Here is a 21,490-nt window from a genome sequence, read left to right on the forward strand (position 1 = left end):
CCGAGAACTGTTGGCACACAGCCTTCTTCCCAGATGACAGCCATTGTCAGGAATTGTTTCAGTATTTTGTTTTACAACTGTCAATTTTTTTTTCCAACTTTGCTTCAGACCGGTGTCACAATCACAGCATCCTTGAGATACCCCAGCATGCACTCCTCTTCAGAATTTCAGCAGGAATTCCATCTGCTCTAGAGACTTTGGGCGGGATTGTCCCAGATTTGCACTAAGTGCGGTAGCGGGTGGGTAAAACAGCGTTCTACCCGCAAGCTGCAATGGCGGCTTCTCACGCTATATCGTCCCAAACCCACCGCATTAACTATGCATTCCCAAGAAACACACCTTTTCCATGTCGGACGGGCTCTCATTCGCCTGCCATGCCATCACCTTGCCACTTCATCATGCCGGGCGCAATATTTAAAGTGCAACCGCGCGCACGCCCCTCAGTGCTTCCAGCCCATCAGTGGCCCCGAAATGCAAGAAGATTGCAGCCCCCAGGCTCATTGATGCATCCCTCGAGTGCCTTTTGGACGCAATGGAGGCCCGCTGTGATGTCCTCTACCCCCACTCTGGCAACAGGATGGGCAGCAACATCATCAATCTATCTTGGGAAGTAGTGGTGGCAGTAATCAGCGCCAATGCCCTGCAAAAGAGTACAGCCACCCAGTGCCACAAGAGGATGAATGACCTCCTCCATTCCACCAGGGCAAGTCACTCTTCTCATCGCTCTTAACTCTCACACTCACAAACCCATCACGCATCCACCGAGCCCTCACTCACTGCCAGTTCAAGGAACATCACCATTCACTCTCTCACACACAGCCTCATTGTCCTCATCCTGTCCATAGGACCACTCACCACCCACACATGCCAGGCATCTGGCCTGGCTGGCGTCCTGCTTACACTCTCTCCATCTCTATACATGCAGGGCCAGCTGGCACACAACAATGGGGAGAGGTCACAGACTGGCGAAGGAATACCTGAAATCAAGGTCCTCATGGCTCACTGTGGCTCTTCAGCGGCGTGTGCGGGAGCCCCAGTCATCCCTTCTCTTTGAGGGTGCTGGTCCTCTCTCTGTGCAGTCAGGCACTTCAGTCGCTCTCTTCTTCTCCGTCATCTCTGCTCTCTGTACGTCATGAGGCATACATCTAGTTCACCAGGCTCCATGCTCCTGATGTACTCCACCTGCAGAATGAAAAAGAGAGATGCATGGGTTAGCTTAGGCATACTAAGAACCTCTCTTGGTTAAACCTGAAGACCACTTAACGCATCCTGAAGAGTGCTGGCCACCACTTGGACAGTCAGAGTTTAGTGTGCTGCATGGTTGCCCGAAACCCCAACCACCTCCACCCCACTCCACCTGTCCAATTGGCGGCAGCTTTGCACATGGGACTGCATGCTGAGCTCTCAGCTCAGGCGCAGGCATTCTCCTAACCCACACTGGAAGGTTGCACTGTTGGCTTGAACCATGGGGGAAACTGGTCCAAACCATGATGCTGACATTGCAAGGGGCTGTGAGCGCCCCCAGCAGTGACTGCTCCCTGGCCAGCTTTAGCAAGGAGATTGTACGATGTGGCCAGTCATCCAACTGTTCTGCAGTCCGCTTAAATGCTCATTAGTTTTCAGTCTGTGCCCGAGGGGTGACAAGCTCTGGAGCACTTGGTGTCACTTCCATGCCTCCGCGTTGCTTGAGTGGGCAGATAAGCTAGAGGCCCAACTCCACGCATGCCAACATGGCTGCATTTGAACTGTCTCAGCTACAAAGGAATGGTCACTTTATATAAAGTTTCTCTATTGCATGGCTGCTTCTCAGCTACCCCCCCCACTCCGCATGTGCTTACGCACTACCTTCAAAAGCAGGGCAGCCCTTGCCCCTCCCGCCCTCAACGTGGCTCAATCGCAGAGCAGCCCTTGCCCCCACCCCCTCCAACACGCCTCAACCTTGAAGTCCAACAGGCGACAGGTGAGCACTGTGCAACATTACTGTGTACTCACCTCCGAGTTCCCCTCAAAGTGCAGCCTGCCAAGTGCACGCCTTATATATACTGTTGTGAAACACATCAGCTGGGTGGACGATCCAACAGCAGGGGATGATCCCAGTGGGCTGGCCTTATAACGATATGCAGATGTGTTACAATAAGGTTCCTGATGTCCGATGGCGGTGAATGTAGCCCGCCATCGATGGGCTGTGTGGACGATGGCAAACTGATTTCAGGACGTCATGAAACCAATTTCTTGCCTTCTTGCTATATTGTCCGCTCATGCCGCCAAGCACACCTGACAGCAGCGGGCACAGAAAATTCCACCCTTTGTTGTTTGCCTTTCCGAATGAACCTTCTCCATTTTGATCAGTCATAAGCCAAGAATTCCCATGAATCAGCAGGAATGTTTAACCTCTTTAGGTATGCTTTGAAGACATCGCAAAAGCATTTCCATTATTCTCCTGGGAGTCTCCTGCCATGAGTTCTGCATAGTGTAGTTGCTTCAAGAGTCAGGTATCAGGCATACAAACGACATATGCAGTGGAGCTGGTTTTGAATGATTAGTGCCTTGGTACTAGCCATGTTGGCTTGGAAGAGGACAACGCTGTTGACCGTCTTTCTTGCCACCGAATTTGGAGAATCTTACGAAGGCTCTGCTGTAGACTTCTCCAGTGCTTTGAGGTGCCTGCTGTAGGTTGTCCAAGTCTCCGAAGCATATAGGAGTGCGGGGATCACCGTGATCTTAGTTTCAGGTTTGAAACCCTAGCCCTCAAATACTCTTTTCCTCAGTCAGCTGAAGGCTGAGCTGGCACTTTAAAGGCAATAATGAATTTGATCATCTGCGTCTGCCTTTGTTGAGAAGAGGCTCCCAAAGTATGGAAAATGGTCCACGTTTTCCAGCATTTCACCATTGATCTTAACTGATGGGAGGAGGGGGTGTGCTGTGGGAGTTGGTTGGAAGCGGACCTTAGTTTTCCAGGTGTTTAGCGAAAGGCCTGTTTTCTCAACAATGACCTGGAGCTTAGTTCCTGAGCGAGTGTTCATGCAAGAGTCAGCTGCATATTGGAGTTCAGTGACGGAGGTTAGTTATTTTGATTTTTGATTGAAGGTGGCGTGGGTTGAACAGTTTCCCATCTTTTCTGTATATTATGTCCACGCCTGTGGATAATTTTGTGGAGACGAAGTGCAGTATTGCAGTAAGGAAGATGGAGAAGAGGGTTGGTATGATGACAGCGTGTTGTTTGACCCCACTCTTCAATATGATAAGGTCTGCGGTGGTTCCCATTGGTGAGGATCACAGCTTACAGGTCATTGTGGAGTAGGCAGTGGATGGTGACAAATTTCTGAGTGCAGCCAAATTTGAGGAGGATACTCCATAAGCCTTCATGGTTAACAGAGTCAAAGGCTTTAGTGAGGTCGAAAAAGGCCATGTCAAGCAGTTGGTGCTATTCCTTGCATTTTTCTTGGATTTGCCAGGCAGTGAAGATCATGTCTGTGATGCCTCTCGATGGGCAAAAACCACACTGCAATTCTGGAAGCTCTTTGCTCACTGGGAGGAGGATTCTTTGCTCTGTGGCAGACAGCAGGGAAACATCTCTGCAGTTATAGCAAATGGACTTATCTTCCTTCTTGAATATAGTCACGATCACAGCCTCCATGAGATCCCCTGGCATGCACTCTTCTTCCCAGAGGAAGGATGAGTTTGTGTAGCCATCCCAAAAGTGTTGTCCGCTGTGTTGTATGCATGTATGTTTGTATATTCGTGTTTCAGAATTTTGGTAGGTATTCCATCTGTTCCAGAAGCTGTTGTCAGCTATCAAGTGACTTTTCCGACATTATTCCAGACCGGGGTGGTGCCAAGACTAAGCCAGATAGGATATTGAAGAATGGGGTTACGGGCATTCAATTCAAAGGCAGAGTCTCAGTTGAGAAGTTCTTTAAAATGTTCTCTTCGGTGAGCATTGACTTGTCTCCCTGTCCTTCATGAGCTCCACTCCATGCTTGGCTCTCAGTAGGGAGGATCTTTGAGTGCTTGGGCCATAAGTCATAGATGTTGGTGTCCTTGTGTTGGTGGATCTCTCACATTCTTTCTACAGACCATTTGTTCTTTATGTCATGGGTTTTATGCTTCGCCTTCAGACGCCTGTAGAACTGCTGTTTCTCTCTTGAGGTGTGGTGAAGCTTCCACTCTATGAAAGCTTTGCACTTACCCTCAATTAGGTCCTATATCTATTGTTTGTTTTTGTCAGTTTCAATATTTCCTGGTAGAGAGGCCAGGGAGCAATTCACAGGTACTTGTTATGTGAACTTTAGGATCAACCCGAAATTATTGGCTCACTGTGGCTCCTGGTGGCTGGAGGTTGAGAGATTGGCACTGATTGAGAAGGGGCACCTTGCTGGGATCTTTGAGACTTCCGATGTTAATTTTCTTACAGCATTGCTCCTGTTGCCTCCATTGTTTGGTGGCCATACTGACGAAAAAATGGTAGATCAGATAAGGCGGTGATTGGTCCAGCAGTCATGCCGTGGGTGATGTCGACATCTCTGCGTCCCTTGCTCAAACGATGACATAGTCAAGCAGGTGCCAGTGTTTGGACCGTGGTTGTTACCATGAGGTCTTGTGCTTGTCTTGTTTGGTGGTTACAATGAGCTCACATCCTAGACACTTCAATAGGTGGACTCTGTTGGAGTTTGCTTTCCCAACTCCTTCCTCGCCAATCACACCCTTCCAGAGATTTGCGTCCTTCCCAACTCTGACACTGAAATTTTGGAGGAGGATCAGTTTGTTGCCTGCTGGGACTCAGGCTAGAGATTGCTCAAGATTGGTGTAGAATCCCTCCTTGGCCTCATGTATTGCCTCAAGTGCAGAAGAGTAGGCGCTGATGACAGTGGAATGCATGAAGTTTTTCAAAATGGCTCCTGTAGCTTAATGGACCAGTTCTAGTTATAGCATTGGATTGCAAGGAGATAGTATCTTCTTTGGAGGTAGGAGGATCTCATATATGAAGAATATATAATAAGGAAAATTATATAGGAAGCTCACCTTTAGTTACACTATTCTTCATTCTTCAAAGCTAGATAATCCTAATAGGTAAAATTTCCCAACATACTCCCTTCTATGATTTGACCTAGGGTTAACTGGATTCCTACATTTAGATAAGTCACGTTAGATTGTACAAATGTTGAATTGCCATTAAAATTCTTCTGCGCTGATTGTCATTTTAACCTTATTAATAAAATAATTTAAACGTTTTTTTTAAAACAGAGTAAATAAAGTGGATATTTATTCTGGTTTATTTGGTTAACCACCTTGCCTCCCTTCTCTAATCAATAAGGCCTCAAGATAGCCATGTGAATGGTGCTGTATGAAGTGAAAAGGCGATCATGTATCATAGAACAAATACCTGTAAAGTGACACCAACATTTTTGTTAGATTGTCTGTCTTACTCATGGAATTCAAAGTACTTTTTTAAAGTGCAGAATATAAATAAGTGATCTAATTTTTTAACTTAATGCTGAACTAGCAGTATGTCTAACGTTCAAACATTAAATTAAAATCAACATTTAATTGCATGATGGCGAAACCTCATGCTGTAATTTTAAGAAGTCATGTATAGATCACTAAAGTCAGACACCATCTTTTTGTTTCTGTATTATGTCATTCACAAATCCCCTTCTCATGGCTTCAGACCATTCGCTGCTAACAAACAAGTGGCTTGCTTCCAGACTGCTACCGAAGGTTAATAATGACCACCAGGAGGCACATGATAGTAGCTGAGCAGTTCAAAATTTTCCATCCCCAAACAGAAAGATTGCTGGCCTGTACTTGACACTTCCCATACAATGTGACCCAGATCAGGAGTTCAGCAGAGTCAGCCCATGTAGCTATGTCCTTCCAAATCAAATTTGAGCATGTGTGAATTTATTACCCATTTCCAACAACTACAGGAAATTAACTGCATTTTCCACATTAAGAAAACAAGTTTCTTTCCAGCACATACTATTATTTTTGTCCATAAGTGCACATAATATTCCATGCTTAAAGGTAAGTAACCTTCAACTAATTGATGTTGCTTGAACACTAAAAATTTTTCATTTCTTTAACAGCAAAGTGTGATCCAGTATGTCGGCATGGTGGCGTGTGTGTGAGGCCTAATATGTGCTTATGTAAGGAGAGCTACACCGGACCGCAGTGTGAGCAAGTGGATAGAAACATTCAAAGAGTTGCAAGGGCAGGTATTATTCAAATGCCAGTATAACATATATGCTTTTAAAGTAATAACTTGCCTTAAATTATTTGTGGTTCATGAGATTTAGCTGACTAGGTTTAAAAAAAAGCTGAGCTTCCCCAGTGGCTCAGCTGACAAAAACAGTGTGTAGCTCTATCATATTGACCAAGGTTCCTAATTTTTTTTAATATTAGCATCACACAAGTGCCAGGCAATGACCATCTCCAACAAGAGACAATCTAACCCCTTGACATTCAATGGCATTACCATTGCCAAATCCTCTACTATCAACATCCGGGGGTGGGGGGGGTTACCATTGACCAGTCACTAGACCAGTCACCTCCTAACTCCCCAAAACCTGTCTACCATGCACAAGACACAAGTTAGGAGTGTGATGGAAAACTCTCCACTTGCTTGGATGAGTGCAGCTCCAACACTACTCAAGAAGTGCGACACGCAGCCTAATTAATCGGCACCCCATCTACCATCTTAAACATTCACTCCCTCCATCACTGCTGCACAGTGGCAGCAGTGTGTAATACATACAAGATACACTGTATCAATTCACCAAGGCTTCTTCAACAACGCCTTCCAAATCTACAACCTCTACCTGCTAGAAGGACAAGGACAGCAGATGCATTGGAACACCACCGCCTGCAAGTTCCCCTCCAAGCCACACAACATCTTGACTTGGAACCATATTGACATTCCTTCACTGCCATGGGATCAAAATTGTGGAATTGCCCAGCAGCACTGTTTATGTACCTGAACCAGATGAGCTGCAGCAGTTCAAGAAGGTGGCTCACCACCACCTTCTTAAGGATAATTAGGGATAAGCAATAAATGCTGGCCTAGCCAGAAGCGCCCTCATCTCATGAAAGAATAAAAAAACCCGTGTTGAGTTAGTTGATCTCAACAGGAGCAAATGTCAGACTACATTGGGTTCAATGCCCATGGACTATAGAAGGGAAAATCAGCAGGGGTTCCTGTTCCTGATTCCTTTCCAGTGATGTTTGCTTCAAAGTAGACACTTGGAAACAGAAGATGTTGGTGTAATGAGCCATGATGCCCTCAATGGTGAAAGAGCTAACATCGCTGTTCAGGTTCACACACAAAGAATTTTCAGTTAGGTAAAGTATTGAAGGATGCCTTCTTCCATAGAATTTTACTGCAGCAGGAGTTGACACTTTCAGGTGTCATTTTTCAGGTGGAAACTGCTTTTAAAGCTGGGGTTTCAATGCCTGCTAGGCCAATTTTTCAACCAAAGTACTCAGTTGGAAGACTAATGGTCACAGCATGAAGGTCAATATGTGTGGGTAGATCAAAACAGAAAGAAGCTCTACAAGTGAGTATGTTTGTTTTCCATTACCATATATTTAACCCAATGATGAGTACGTTTGCCTGCACCATGATTAAAATATCATGCTTTGTTTTATTATATAATCCTTCAATTCAGAATTACTCATGTGGTTCTAATTGTAGCAAATCAACATTGTGATGTACTATGCATTGTATTCCTGGTTGGCCTAGTCCACAGAATGATTTTTTTTAAAAATATGCTAAAATTGCTTGAAAACATCAACAGTTTTGCAGCACATCAGTTGCTAGTAAACCACGAGAATCCATAATATGCAGTGAAATTACTGAGGAGTTGGAATAACATGAACTAATCAGGGCCCGTCAGCATGAGCTTCTATAAGGCAGGACATGCTTGACCAAGAATCCTTTGATGTGTTCACGGTTGTGCAGTGAATGTGATTTACATGGGACAGATTTTCATCTTCACCACCTGGGCAATAATCTTGGCTGAACCTTTTACAGAATCCACCAAGATTTTACTCCTTTGAGAAGTTACCACAAAATATATAGTGAAAAGATCACCTAAAGTAAAGGGATGTGGCCACTTAGAGAGATAGAGGGCACAAAGCAAAGTTTCCTGAAATGGCAAGATATGATGAATAATGTACCACAACACTAAGTATTGGGGTTTCTCTTATTTATTACAAACAGTATCAAAATTTGCAGATGATATCGAATTGGGGAATATGACAAATTGTGACAAGGATTGTGAAAGATAGCAGAGGGGCAAGATAGCCTAGTAGGATGGGCAGCTAGGTGACAAACACACAATATTGAAAAATGTGAAGTAATACTTTTTGGAAGAATAAATAGGGAATGAAAATATACTTTATAGACTTTAAGTGGAGTATAAGAGCTGAAGGACCTTGATGTGTAGATACACAGGTTGTTTAAGGTGACCGCAGAATTATATAAATTCTAAAATGTTAAGCAGAATCTTTGATCTTTCAATCAGAGATATTAAATACAAAAGCAAAGAGGTAGTGCTGAACTTGTATAAAACTTTAGATCAGAGTTGAGTACTGTTTGAAGTTTTGGGCACCCCGTTATGACAAGGATATAAAAGTATTGCAGCAGGTGTACTGTAGATTCATTGGGATGCTACCAGGGATTAGAGGTTACAGTTATGAAGAGACACTTGAAAAGTTCAGCGTTTTACCTTAGAGCGGAGCAAGTTAAAGGGTAACACAACAGAGGTCTTCAACATTATGATATTTTCGGGCAAATTATATTTTTTTTCACTGTTCAGCAAGATGACAGCAAGGAGAAAAATGAATATCATACAATTGAAGGGAAAGTGTTGAAAACATTTACACAGAGGTGGTCAATTTATGCAATTCTCTGCCAAAAACTTTTGCTCAAGCAGGGTCCTTAAGTTCTGTTAAAAGTGAATTAAATGTTACAAAAAGGAATATGCCTGCTGGTTGGAGAGATGGCGAGAGACCCGCGCTGCCTCTTTTCAGGAAGGTATGCCAAACCACATGCTGATCAGGCAGTGGTGAGGGCCTTCCCCTGGATCAAGACCTCAGTGGTGGAAGTCCCACTTGCGAGAGCTGCTAGCCACCCTGAGGCCATCAGCTCTTGTGCTCAGCTGTGCCACTGAGGTGGTTGTGGCTGATGCTGGAAGGATAGCCCCAGGATCACGGAGGACCCTGGCTACAGGTAAACAATATAAGAGGAGACCTGCTAATTGCAGGTTGGGGGGGTCATGGGGAGAGGGGGAAGGGGGATCAGAAGCAAGGACAGAGGGGTGACTCTCACAGGTCACCCCTTTCCCACAGTCCCTTGAGCAGGCATTGATTGCCCTTGATCTAAGGACCCTGCCCTCCTCACCAAAGTGACAATTGGCCCACACAGGTTCACCTCTCGTACACACCACATGGCAACAAGCCCATTTGCAGTCTGGTTAATCCCAATGGCGGTGGGATGAGGCCCTTAAGTGGTCATTAATTGGCCACTTAAGGGCCTCGATTGGCATGATTTGACCGTGGGCCTTCCTGTCCAGAACTTACTTCTGATGGAGGCAGAAAGACGGCAGGGTTCAGGTATAGCACCACCCCACCTAAGTAACTGCCCTTCTGGCCCCAAGCTCACCACCAGCAAGAGCAGAAGAATCCACCCATGAAGTGAGCAGGAAAGTGGGATTAGATTAGATTGCTAATGAGGGGGAAAAAACGATATTGATGGGACAAATTGCCGGCTTGTGCTGTAAGATTCCATGATCTATAACATTTGCCAAAACAAGCAAGTGAGGAAAATTTCAAATTGTGGATACTGCACACAACAAACAAAACTAATAGAAACATGCAATTGTAATAATCTTCTACTTGTCATACGATTAATAGCATATATTTAGTTCTGTCAATAATATATTGGTATTTCCTTCCCCAACTCCCTACACCATCCACCTGCCCAACTAGTACGATCAGTTACAATAGTACCCTTTCAGCTCTGACAGAAAGATGGATTTCATGAGTTCTGATTCTAATTCTGCAAAAGAACTTTAATACAATAAGTTTCATGTTCTCAGCCTTGTGGCCAATATCAGAATAAATATGAAGGATCCTCTGTTAGTTGAACCAAAAATTTATCCCACAAGTATAGTGGTTTAAATAACTCAAGAGCTCCTTGTAGTCCCTAGTTATAGATAGGGTTCTAACAAATGTTGTATTAAACTTTAAGTGGGCTTAAAATGTTAAAGAACAAAGAAACTGAATTTTAACAGTTTGTCATGAAGATGTTCTATATCTCTAGCTCCATGAATCTAGGATATAAGATTGGATAATTTAGTTGCATTTAAGAGGGGCCTCTGCAACCAGGAATCTTACTATAAGTGTATCTTAGGAAATTGTGGGTATACAACCTGTAGTTTTGCATTCATTAAAAGAATTAGAGAAATCTATGGTACTAAGAGTCAACAAATCCTCAGGACCTGATGGCCTACATGCTAATGTTCTAAAAGAGGTAGCTACAGAGATAGTGGACGCTCTGGTTATGATTTTCCAAAATTCCCGAGATTCTAGAAGGGTCCCAGAGGATTGGAAATTAGCAAATGTAAGACTGTTATTCGAGAAAGGAGGGATCAGTTAGCCTGACATCAGTTATCAGCAAAATACTAGAATCTATTATTAAGGAATGTGCTTTGATAATTGTAGTGTAATGTGACAGAGACAACATAGTTTTATGAAAGGGAAATTGTGTTTGACAAATTTATTAAAGTTTTTTCAGGATGTAACTAGTAGAGTGGATAAAGAGGAGGCAGAAGATCTTGTACATTTAAGTTCCCAAAAGACATTTGATATGGTGCTGCAAAGGTCTAATTTGCAAGACAAGGGCTCCTGGACCAGAATTTTGCGTTCTGAGGTCGGGCGCATGCCCAGCCCGAACGCAGGTAAAATTGCGCGAAAAGGTGTCAGCCAAGCATCCCAACTTCATCGCACACGCGTGCAATATTTCCTTTGAAAGAAAGCAATAGAAATTTAGGCTTACTACTCAGATCCTGAAGGGAAAGAAGAAACAACAAGACAAAGCTCTATAGCCACCCAGGTGAAGGAGACTCGCACCAAAAGAGAGTGTGGAATGTCCTCAACCTCAGAAAGAGATCAGGATCAGATCAGAGTGATTGGTCAAGGCACCTCAGAGACTAACCTTGTGTAGTCTGAGACTTTGAGGGGAGATGTAGGAGGATGTACATAATTTGGATAAAGATTTGTGGGGAGATAAACAGTAAAGGGATCAGAAGCACATAATGATGATGTAACATCACATGATTGAATAACAGAGATCTGGAGAAAAGAGAAGTTCCAACCTCATGCAGAGTTCTGAATATGTACATAGTAGCTATAAAGAATAAACTATAGTCTCAAGCAGTTTACTTTGGGAGAATAGTCAAGCCCCAAAGAACACCACCTAGACCCCAAACACATGACAAAACAGATGAATGGCTGAATAAAGTGGGCCTATACTCTCTGGGTTTTAGAAGAATGAGAGGTGATCTCGTTAAAACATACATGATTCTCAAGGGGCTTGACAGGGTGGATACCGAGAGATTGTTTCCCAGGTTGGGGAATCTAGAACACAGGAACACAGCCTCTGTTGTATTTCCATGTTTGCTTAATACATACTTATTAATCTTACACAGGACTGGTAAACTAAACATACGTTCAGTTTATTTGAAGACGTCGCACAGGATTGCTCAGCAGATGGATTTATTGTAAAAATTCAACAGCTTTTGTTAACATGAAAGTACAGCTGCAACTCCTTCACACCACATACTGCTAGTTAAACTGAAAACTTCTCTGAACACTGTCTGCAGGTCACATGGTTTATATTAGCCATTAACATATTCCCTCTTAAAGCAATATCACAACTTCCCCCTTTTCCCCCCAATATAACATTACATACATTGAATGAAAATATATGTACATTAGGGTGGTTGTGAAAACTATTTACACAAAAAGAACCTCTGTTCTAGAGTTTGTGGACTTAAGAATTTAAGAGTTTAAGTGTCTGTATAACATATTGCTAGTTTAACAATCCTCCCGGATCTCCTAATGGTATAACCTCCCTGAGACCTAGACTTATTATTTGGGCATTCTTGACTTGTAGTTGTGTTGGTATTGTTGGAATGCTGATTGTTTTTATGGTGGTCTTCCACAATTTCACTCTCCAAGTCCATCTTTAGGTGTGTTCTAGACACAGTTTGACTGCTAAGTGTTATACAGTTGCACAATTCCCTTAGCTGGCTTCTGTTTCTTCTTAACGTCGCTCCATTCAGTGTTGTGACTTCATAGGTTCTAGGCTCATTGCACACTTTGGATACTTCAGCGGGTAACCAAGTTCCCTGGGTAGGATATATGACTTGAACATTGTCCTATGTGCAGACTAGGCAATTCTGCACCTGCATGTTGGCCATACACCATCTTCATTCTCCCTTGTTTTTTGAAAAGTTTCTCTTGTACATCTGAGAAATGGGACAGATGGTGGCTTGGCAAGGTTGACCTAACCTGCCTTCCGAACATGATTTCTGCTGGTGATGGTAAGCCCATGTCTGAAGGTGTTGCTCTTAAATGTAACATGATAATATGGAGATCTTGTTTTGTTTCCCTGCACTTGATAATTAATGACTTAAGAGTGCCAACCATTCACTCAGCAAGACAGTTGGATCAGGAATAGTGTGGCAAGGTTGTGACATGGTTTATGCCCAATTTAGCACACGTGTCCTTAAAATGTCTGCCCATGTACTGTGGCCCATTGTCCAACCAAGCTGAAAATTGAACTCATTGTGTCTGCCATGGACACATTTGAGGTATCCTTCAATTGTCTGATGGTTGGAAACTTGGAAAGGTAGCCATTGACCAGGAAAAAGTTGTCACCACGGATAGTGAATAAATCTGTTGCAATTTTAGACCGAGTACGATGGATCTTCGTGAGGGTGTAGAGGTTCTTTGCATTGATGTGGCTGGTGCCTCTGGCACACCTCGCACATCCCCTCTGATTTCTCGATATCGTTGTTGATCCCTGGCCAATACACACTATACCTTGCCAGGCACCTTGTTCACTCTAAGCCCATATGTCCCTGGTTTAACCGTGACAATATGACCAGGCGAAGATTTTTGGGACAGGCTCTTTTCCGTTGAAAATCATGCCTCTTGAAATACCTAGTTCATCTCTGCACAACCAAACACATCTGAGGGTGTCTGACACTTCTTGCATCAAATTTCTACAATGACTCTCCATAATGCTTTCAATCATGGATCATTTGCTGTTTCCTCCTGAAGTTCGTTGGACTTGTGTTGACGAAAATTCATCAGATTGACCTTGAGCACATCTTCTAGGTCGATGTCTATGCCATCTACTTTAGGTTTCTTTCAAATTGGGTAATCTGATCAGAGTGTCTGAAGTAGCCAGTTTGTTACCAAGTTTGTAGCAGATTTCAAACTCATAGCCCTGTATTTTTGTCAGAAGTCGTTGTAGTCTGGGTGGCTCATTTGTCAATGGCTTGCACCAAATCATTTTGAACAGTTTGTGGTCAATTTTCACAATGAATCGATTACCAAATAGGTACAGGTGGAACCTTGTGATATTGAATACCGGAGTGAGTGTCTCACAATCTATGTTCAAATAATTAGATTGTGCTTGTATAGACTTTTGAAACCAAATGCAATTAGTTTGCCATCTTGCAAAGTGCACGATCCTAATCCTTTTTAAATGTGTCAACCTCTAAGATCGTCTCCTTTCTTGGGTTGTAGTATTGTAGAACACATGTCTCTCCTGACAATGCCTGATTAAGTGACTCGCACGTGTGATGATGGTCCTCCTGCCATACATATGGAACATCCTTCCTTAGCAGCTCTCTCAATGATCATGCTCTCAGGCAAATTTGGATGTGTTTGGTGCTAAGAAGTTGAAAAATCTGAGACATCTCTGCAAGTCCTTTTTATCCTGGAAGTAGGCATGTCTCCTACATCTTAAAGTTTGCCGAAAAAGTTAATCTGACCCACATTCACCTGGCATTTCATGCTGTTGAAGGTAAGTCCTTTGCAACAAGCCGCTGCCATCATTGAGTGCAGATGTCGGTCATACTCTTCTTTGGTTTTGCCCATCACCACAACATCATCAGCAAGCTTAGAAATCCAGGATATTTTCTGTAATTCTGTCCATGTGCTGCTGGAACAGATCCTGGCCAAAGGATAATCTCTGGAAGCAGTATCTTCCGAATAGTGTGCTGAAAGTGGTGATTTCTTGAGATCCCTCTGCCAAATGAACTGATCAATATCCACATTTGACGTCCAACTTGGAGAAAAATCTTTCTCCTGTGAATTTGGGATTCAGTTCCTCTAACATTGGAATCTTGTGTGGTCACTTCTTTCGAGCGAGATTTAGATGTCTTGGGTCTAAGCATAGCCGGATTGTGCCATCTTTTTCAGTACACCGTTCAGTGATGGAACTGCACTAGCCGATGTGCTGATGCACACAACAGATGATGCCGTTACAATCCATGTTGTCCAACTCACTCTTTAGCTTCTCCTGTATGCACACACTGCACTTTCTAGGAGGGTTGATCGATGGAATTGCATCTTCTCTGAGATGTAGTACAGCATCACCTCTGAAGTTCCCTATGGCATCGAATCTGTCTGGGTACACCTGTTGTAGGTAATGGACTGACTCAATGTGATTATTCTTAGCCTGTTCTGCTGTGATTGGTATCTTGATGATCTCGAGTATGGTCACAATGTTGAGTTCTGTACACACTGGTGTACGGAACTGTTATTGCTGATCTGCTCATGTCCACCAGGTAGAATACTTGTGATTTCCATGCAGATTTGCAGTAGCTGCATTTCAATGTCAATGTACCTATACAATTAATGAGTGATCCATTGTATGCACTAGTTTGTCTGTCATAGCTTGTATTATTGACTTCCAACGATCCAGGTACATATCCTTCAGAATTCTGACTGGTATGATATTCACACTCGGAGTTGACTTTGGCTGTGAGCGTTTGTTTGCCACTTTTCTTGGGCCATATGATGTTGATAGTAGCAAAAGCTTCTAACTGTTTGACAATGCATGAGTGAAGTCAATGTGACACAAGGTGGAAAGTCTGTTTGTTTTCAAGTTGAAGATCTTACCACAATTTTTCTTCATCCTGGTCTGTCTTGCCAAAAATCTCATCTATGTACTTGCACTTATGTGGGTCACTGGCAAACTCCCTGTTGTTGCTGCCAGTGTGCCGCACATACTTTTTGTTTCATTGCATCTTACCCCGGTTGCATCTTCGAAACCAGATGTCCTGCATAAGCGAGCCCAATGTCCTTTTACACCACATAACTTACAAAGATCTTGGAACGCAGGACAGCTTCACAGTGGGTGCAGCAGACCACACTTCCCACATGACATACATGCTTTCTGCGTCCTACTAATCACACTAATACTGCTAACTCTTTTGAGTACAAACCAAATAAACTAAATGAACAAATCATGGGACGAATTAAAAGGCAGCTCCTTAAAGGGAAACTGCAAAAACAAAAGACAAAACTTAAAGGAAACTTACAAACATTAAATAAAAATGTGATTAAAGGGGTCATTATAGCACCACAGTTCCCGCGGTGCCCATCGAGCACAGAGGGCCTTGACGGTGCCAGCAGACACCGCGTGCTCTTTCTCCAGGGACACCCAGCTGCGAAAGTAGCCGTGGAAGAGGGGCAGGCAGTCAGGCCAGGAGACCCCCTTGATCGCCTGCTGCCTGGACCAGTTAATGGCCAACTTGACTAGGCCCAGGAGCACATTCATAAAGAGGTCCTCCTCCCTCCTAGCCGCCCCTCCCCACCAGGTGCCCATAGATCAGGAGCGTGGGACTGAAGTGCAAACAAAACAAAAGCAAAAGATTTTTCAAATAACTGAAAAGGCAGCCTATAACACCCTACATATGCATGGTCCATGGACTCCACAAGGCCGTAAAAAAGGCAGGCATCTTGGGAGTCCGTGAACTGACACATCCTATGATTGTATGGGGCTGCTGCGTGAAACACTCTCCACCCAGGTCCCCGATGGAAAGGGGGAGGACAGCCCCGTAGAGGGCCCTCCACTGGGGACCTCTGCTGCTGGATGGCAACAAGGCACGCCAGCAGCAGGTGTGCAACAGCAGCCCATACAGGAAAAGTGGTGCTTGCACCTAATGCATGCAGATGGAGTTGTCCAGCTACAATGGCTTCATATTTTCTGCCATCTTTTAGCAGTGTGTCAATATTGTGACCTTTCTTTTTCTCCAACAGAGAATAAGAACAGAGGAGGCTAAGGGGTGACCTAATTGAGGTGTACAAAATTTTGAGATGCCCAGATAGGGTAGACAGGAAAGACTTCTTTCCCCTAGCTGAGGGGTCATTTACCAGGGGCCATAGATTTAAGGTGACTGATAGAAAGATTAGAGGGGGCATGAGGAAAAACTTTTTCATCCAGAGGACGGTGGGCATCTGGAATTCACTGCTTAAGTTGGTTGAGGCAGAAATGCTCAACTCATTTAGAAAGTACCTGGATCTGCATCTGAAGTGCTGTAACCTGCAAGGCTACAGATCAGGTGCTGGAAAATGGAGTTAAAATGAGCAGCTAGTTTTTTCTCTTTTTGGCCAGCACAGGCAAGATAGGCCGAATGGCCTCTTTCTGCACTGTAACTTTTCTATGGTTCTATGGCGTTAAAGTTATAACCAGCTCCATTAGTTGTTCTGACAGCTCAGCTTCCGAGAAGTCACAGTCCTTGCCCTTATCACAGCACCTGGTAATGAACTGATTGATTGATTCTTGTGGCCGTTGTTTGGAAGCCATCAGCCCTAAACAGTGTGTTCTAAAGTTCACCTTTACACAAAGCTGATCCTCCACCATGTACCACAACTTGGCAGGATCCTTCTGATCCTCCTCAGACAGGCCCGAAATGTTGACTCTGTGCAACCCCTCGTTTCCAATGGCTATCTTTATTTTCACCACTTGTTACCCAGTTCTGTGATGGATCAGTCTAGGAAACATCTTTTGTTTAAAAAGCCTAAATTCAGATAGGACATCTGAGGCCTTCTGATGGTGTGGCTGTCACTCCAAGGTAGCACGCTGTGCTCCACGACCACTTATGCCCTACTTATGCTTCAGTTGTACCAGGCATTGGTGAGATCACATCTGAAGTATTGTGTACAGCACTGGTCTCCTTGTTAAAAGAAATATGTAAATGTGTTGGAAGCAGTTCAGAGAATGTTTACTAGACTAATACCAGGAATGGGCGGGTTGCCCTATGAGGAAAGGCTGGACAGATTAGGCTTGTATTCAATGGAGTTTAGAAGAGTAAGAGGCGACTTAATTGAAACCTTTAAGATTCTGAGGTGTCTTGACAGGATGGACATGGAGAGGATGTTTCCTCCTGTGGGAGAATCTAGAACTAGGGGTCTTGTTTAAAGATAAGGGTCGCTCATTTAAGACAGAGATGAGGAGAATTTTTTTCTCTCAGAGGGTTGTGAGTCTTTGGAACTCTCTTCCTCAAAAGGCGGTGGAAGCAGAGCCTTTGAATATTTTTAACAGAGCTGAATAGATTCTTAATTAATAAGGAGGTGAAAGGTTATTGGGGGTAGGCAGGAATGTGGGGTTGAGGTTACAATCAGACCATGATTTTATTGAATGACAGAGCAGGCTCGTGGGGCCGAGTGGCATACTCCTCCTAATTTGTATGTTCATATGTAAGTTTGCTTCTAGAGGCTAATCATCTGACCTGGACCAAGCGGTTGGCTGGTCTCCAGCAGCCCTCTGAGTGCCAGAGACGTGGGCTATCTCTGCCTGCGACTGTTGCGGGGAGTGTCAGTGAGGTGTTCCCCAGAAAGTGAGCCCAAGTCTAATCTATATCTGTGCCCCACCGACATGTGTGTCTCTGAGCTGGTGGAGGGTGCGTATGAGTGCCGTGACGGTTCTTCTGGAGCTTCCTCCTCGGATGAGGTCCAAGGGCTCGCACTGGTGTTATTGGAATGGCTTGGGGGCCTCAATGTGCTTGTACCTAGAAAATAGAAAAGAGAGTTTCAGTTAATGAGCATGAGCTAGATAAGACTGCACGTGACCCACTGGGAATGTCAGGATTTGATGAGGTGATGGAGCTGTGATCCGTACTAGGTTGGCTGGAGAGGCCGATCTCCCCTTCCCAACAGGAGTGATCCCTGTCCTCCCAGCTCGGCTGCAGCCTTCTCAAACTCACTGAGGCCGAGGATGTCAGATGTCCCTCCTCCGGTCTGCAAGCTCTCCCACCTGTTTTGTGCCAGCTTGGCCTGTATGAAGAAGAAAGGCATGTGATGAGAAGGGATGGAGCAGAGGTTGGGTGAGATGTATGTTCCCTGTGTGTTGTGAGCCCTCCCCAGAAGGGCCAGATGATGGAGTGTGAGCAACGTGATAGATCGGATGGTGGCGATGTGAAAGTCTCGGTGAAAGAATGAGTGATGAAATGTGTCCCCTGCTAATGGTTGTGTGAGATCCCTGAAGAGAGTAGTCGTTTGAGTGCATGACGTCATGATGAGAGTTTGATATTGGCGGTGTTGAAGGATGACTTATCCTGGCGGATCAGATTAGATCATTCATCCTCTTCCTGCACTGGGTGGCACTTCAGACGCAGGTGTCAGCCACAATGACCTGCTCCACTACGGTGTCCCAGGCTCGAGAGGTGAGGCTGCTGTGCTTCCTGCAACCGTCTGTGGGGTAGAGCATGTGCTGTAGTTCCTGCACCCCTCTGACCAAGGCCTGGAGGGTCTGGTGAATGAAGCGGGCTGCAGGCTTCGTCCTGAGGCCCTCGGCCTTTCTCTTATGGGTTGCAGACATCTCTGCTAGGCTGGAGAGAGTGAGATTGTGTGTTGGACTGGCATTTAAATATGGCGCCCAGACCTTCGAACTCACCAACTGGCAGCAGGCGGACGGATCAGTTCCCAACTCGCCAGGTGATTCAGGGTGAAACGCGCTTCTACATAACTAATGAGGCTCCAAGTGCAGAATTAGGCCCGAGTTGCTGCCATTACGGACAATGGGCTGGGTGCTGCTGAAACAACCCACCACCACACTTAGCTTCATTTTGGGAGAATTCTGCCTCTGGTTTCTGTCACCTGGTTTCCCTCACACACCCTCCTTAAATAAAGGAGTGATATCAGCAAATTTCCAATCTAACAGCACAATTCCTGATTCAAGAAAACTTGAAAAGATTTTGACCAACACTTCTGCAATTTCTTCACCCATTTCTTTAACACCCTGGACTGGAAGCAATGGGCCCTGGAGATTTTAAGTTTTATTATATATTCTATGTATCATTATTTTCTCCATTAGGAATTGTTTTGCTTAAATTGATTCCAAGAAGTTCCTGCCCTTGCAGTGTTGTTAAATGATTAGTTTTATTATTAAACTCTTCTACAGTATTAAATGTCTGAAATATCTATTCAAATTGAGGTTGAATTGAGCATTAACATTTTTAAAAGCTACAATCAGAGTTTATCCCATAATAAATAATTCAATAGTTTGGTTCATCATCAATAACTTAGATTTTTAAAATATTTTATTTGACCATTTATTCAGATTTACTTTTTCATTATTTTTCTTGGCAGCAGTTTGCCAGCAGCCCAGAAAGGATGGGAACTGCAACATCCCTACAAGACGATGGTTCTTTAATGTGGATACCAGGCAGTGTGAACAGTTTCTCTTTAGCGGTTGCCAGGGTAACAAAAACAGATTCAGCTCACAAGAAGAATGCGTAAAAACCTGCTTACCAAGAAACTATCAAGGCACAGGACTGATACAAGGGATGGATAAATAAACTCTTGGCCAGCCACCTTTTAGTTTCTTCCACACAGAGAAAAAGAACAAATGCATTTCAAGATAATTTTTACTTTTTTGATGTATATTTTACATGGGACTAAAAGATTTTAAAACTCAAAAATGGGAAAACAGGTTACTTCAGGTTTTTATTGTCTAACCTTAAATTTATTTTAAAATGATGTGTAATATCTGAAATGAGATTTTAGAAACCGTGATATCTAAGAAAAGTGGTCAGAAAAGTGCGTAAGCTCATTACTGGTCTGTCATTCATCGGATTCTAATTGGTGTACGTAGATTTAAAAAAAGACATTTAAATGTATAATTTCTTTTAAAATCTAATATATTGTTTATGTAAATGCATGCTTAATGTCCTCAAGAATACAGTATTATACTGTGACCATTGAGCTGATAAATTGTATTTTTAAACATAACCTGTTACGTACTGTATTGCATCTGTTATTATGCTATATGTAAACAACAAATATGCTAAAGTATATTTTTAATACAGTAGCTGCAAAAACATTTGACCACTGACAGTTCTCTTGAACTACTGTGGCTCGCTTTGTGGGCCCATATCTAGATGTTCATTAAGCTGTAATCCAGTGGTGAAAGGGGAGTTATTGATGTTAATTTGACGAAGGAACCATTGGTGCCTAGTACTGTATGTTTGCCAAGGCCAACAGTGAACAGGTTATTATTATAAGTGTGTTTTTTGATGCTTGGAGATGAGCTCTCATACTGCTGCTGGAAAGATAAGATTTTAATTTTTTTTTCCTCTCCTCCCTCATCCTCTCTCCCTCATCCATTTCGCTTCTCAGCAAACCCCAGCACTTTTCCATTAAAAGAAAAATATCCTGCTAAGATCCATTTTTTCTCCTTGTATCAATTTAACCATGCAATACTCTATGCCAGATTTGTATTAATGTAGAGTTCTGACCCCCATACCTTTTGGAATTTGCCATGTATGTTCAGCACTTAAATGCAACAATTTAACTGTGAACTTGAGTACAGAACATGAGAAGAAACAAGTTAATATGTGGTTAGGTGAGGCATTTTCTGGAAATAGTTATGCAAAGAATTATTAAATGTGTTGTGTCAAAATTGTTTCTATATATCATCAATCTTGATAACTATGATATTACACTTTTCCAGTAATCCCTTGTCAGTTTCAAGCTTCCATATCTAGACAACTGATTTGGAAGCAGAGATAATGAGTGGATAGATTTAGTACTACATTAAAATATACTTTAAATAATTGGTGGTTTGGTTGTGAGAAGAATTAGTTCTAAGAGAAATGCTACAGCAGTTCAAAGTGGAGGCACAGCTGTAATTTAACTTAGAATCCAGCAGAAGGCTGCTGCAACTTTCAATGTTCCCAGAAAACTGTTTTCTATTACTACTGATATAGAAACAAAAGTTCAAAAATAGGCAAAAGAGTTAACAATGTCTTGTGGTTTAACATTGTTTGTTGATTATTACTTAAACTTCTACTTCAGGAATTAATTAAGTACAGCATTGTTTGATTTCAACAGTGCGACTTTTGGAAAAGTCTGCTTTTTTATTATTGTAATAAACTTGGAATGCAGGGCATGTTTCTTGTAAGAAACA

At 43.3% G+C, this 21,490-nt stretch overlaps 1 protein-coding gene across 5 annotated transcripts in view; it reads left to right on the forward strand.

The window, feature by feature from the left end:
- The window catches only part of hhip (hedgehog interacting protein), a 236,923-nt gene extending 215,940 nt beyond the window's left edge, over positions 1 to 20,983 (forward strand). For 2 of the 5 annotated variants that reach the window (XM_078540822.1, XM_078540841.1), the window contains exons 13-14: positions 6,087 to 6,215; positions 19,672 to 20,983. In XM_078540822.1, coding sequence (XP_078396948.1) covers positions 6,087 to 6,215; positions 19,672 to 19,880 — 338 coding nt within the window. In that variant the 3' untranslated portion in view covers positions 19,881 to 20,983. The remainder of the gene's footprint in view (positions 1 to 6,086; positions 6,216 to 19,671) is intronic. The other 3 variants (XM_078540831.1, XM_078540851.1, XM_078540860.1) reach the window with 3 other exon arrangements.
- The last annotated feature ends 507 nt before the right edge of the window (positions 20,984 to 21,490 follow it).

Source organism: Cetorhinus maximus, chromosome 1 (genome assembly GCF_964194155.1).
Source record: "Cetorhinus maximus chromosome 1, sCetMax3.hap1.1, whole genome shotgun sequence".
NCBI classification, from domain to species: domain Eukaryota; kingdom Metazoa; phylum Chordata; class Chondrichthyes; order Lamniformes; family Cetorhinidae; genus Cetorhinus; species Cetorhinus maximus.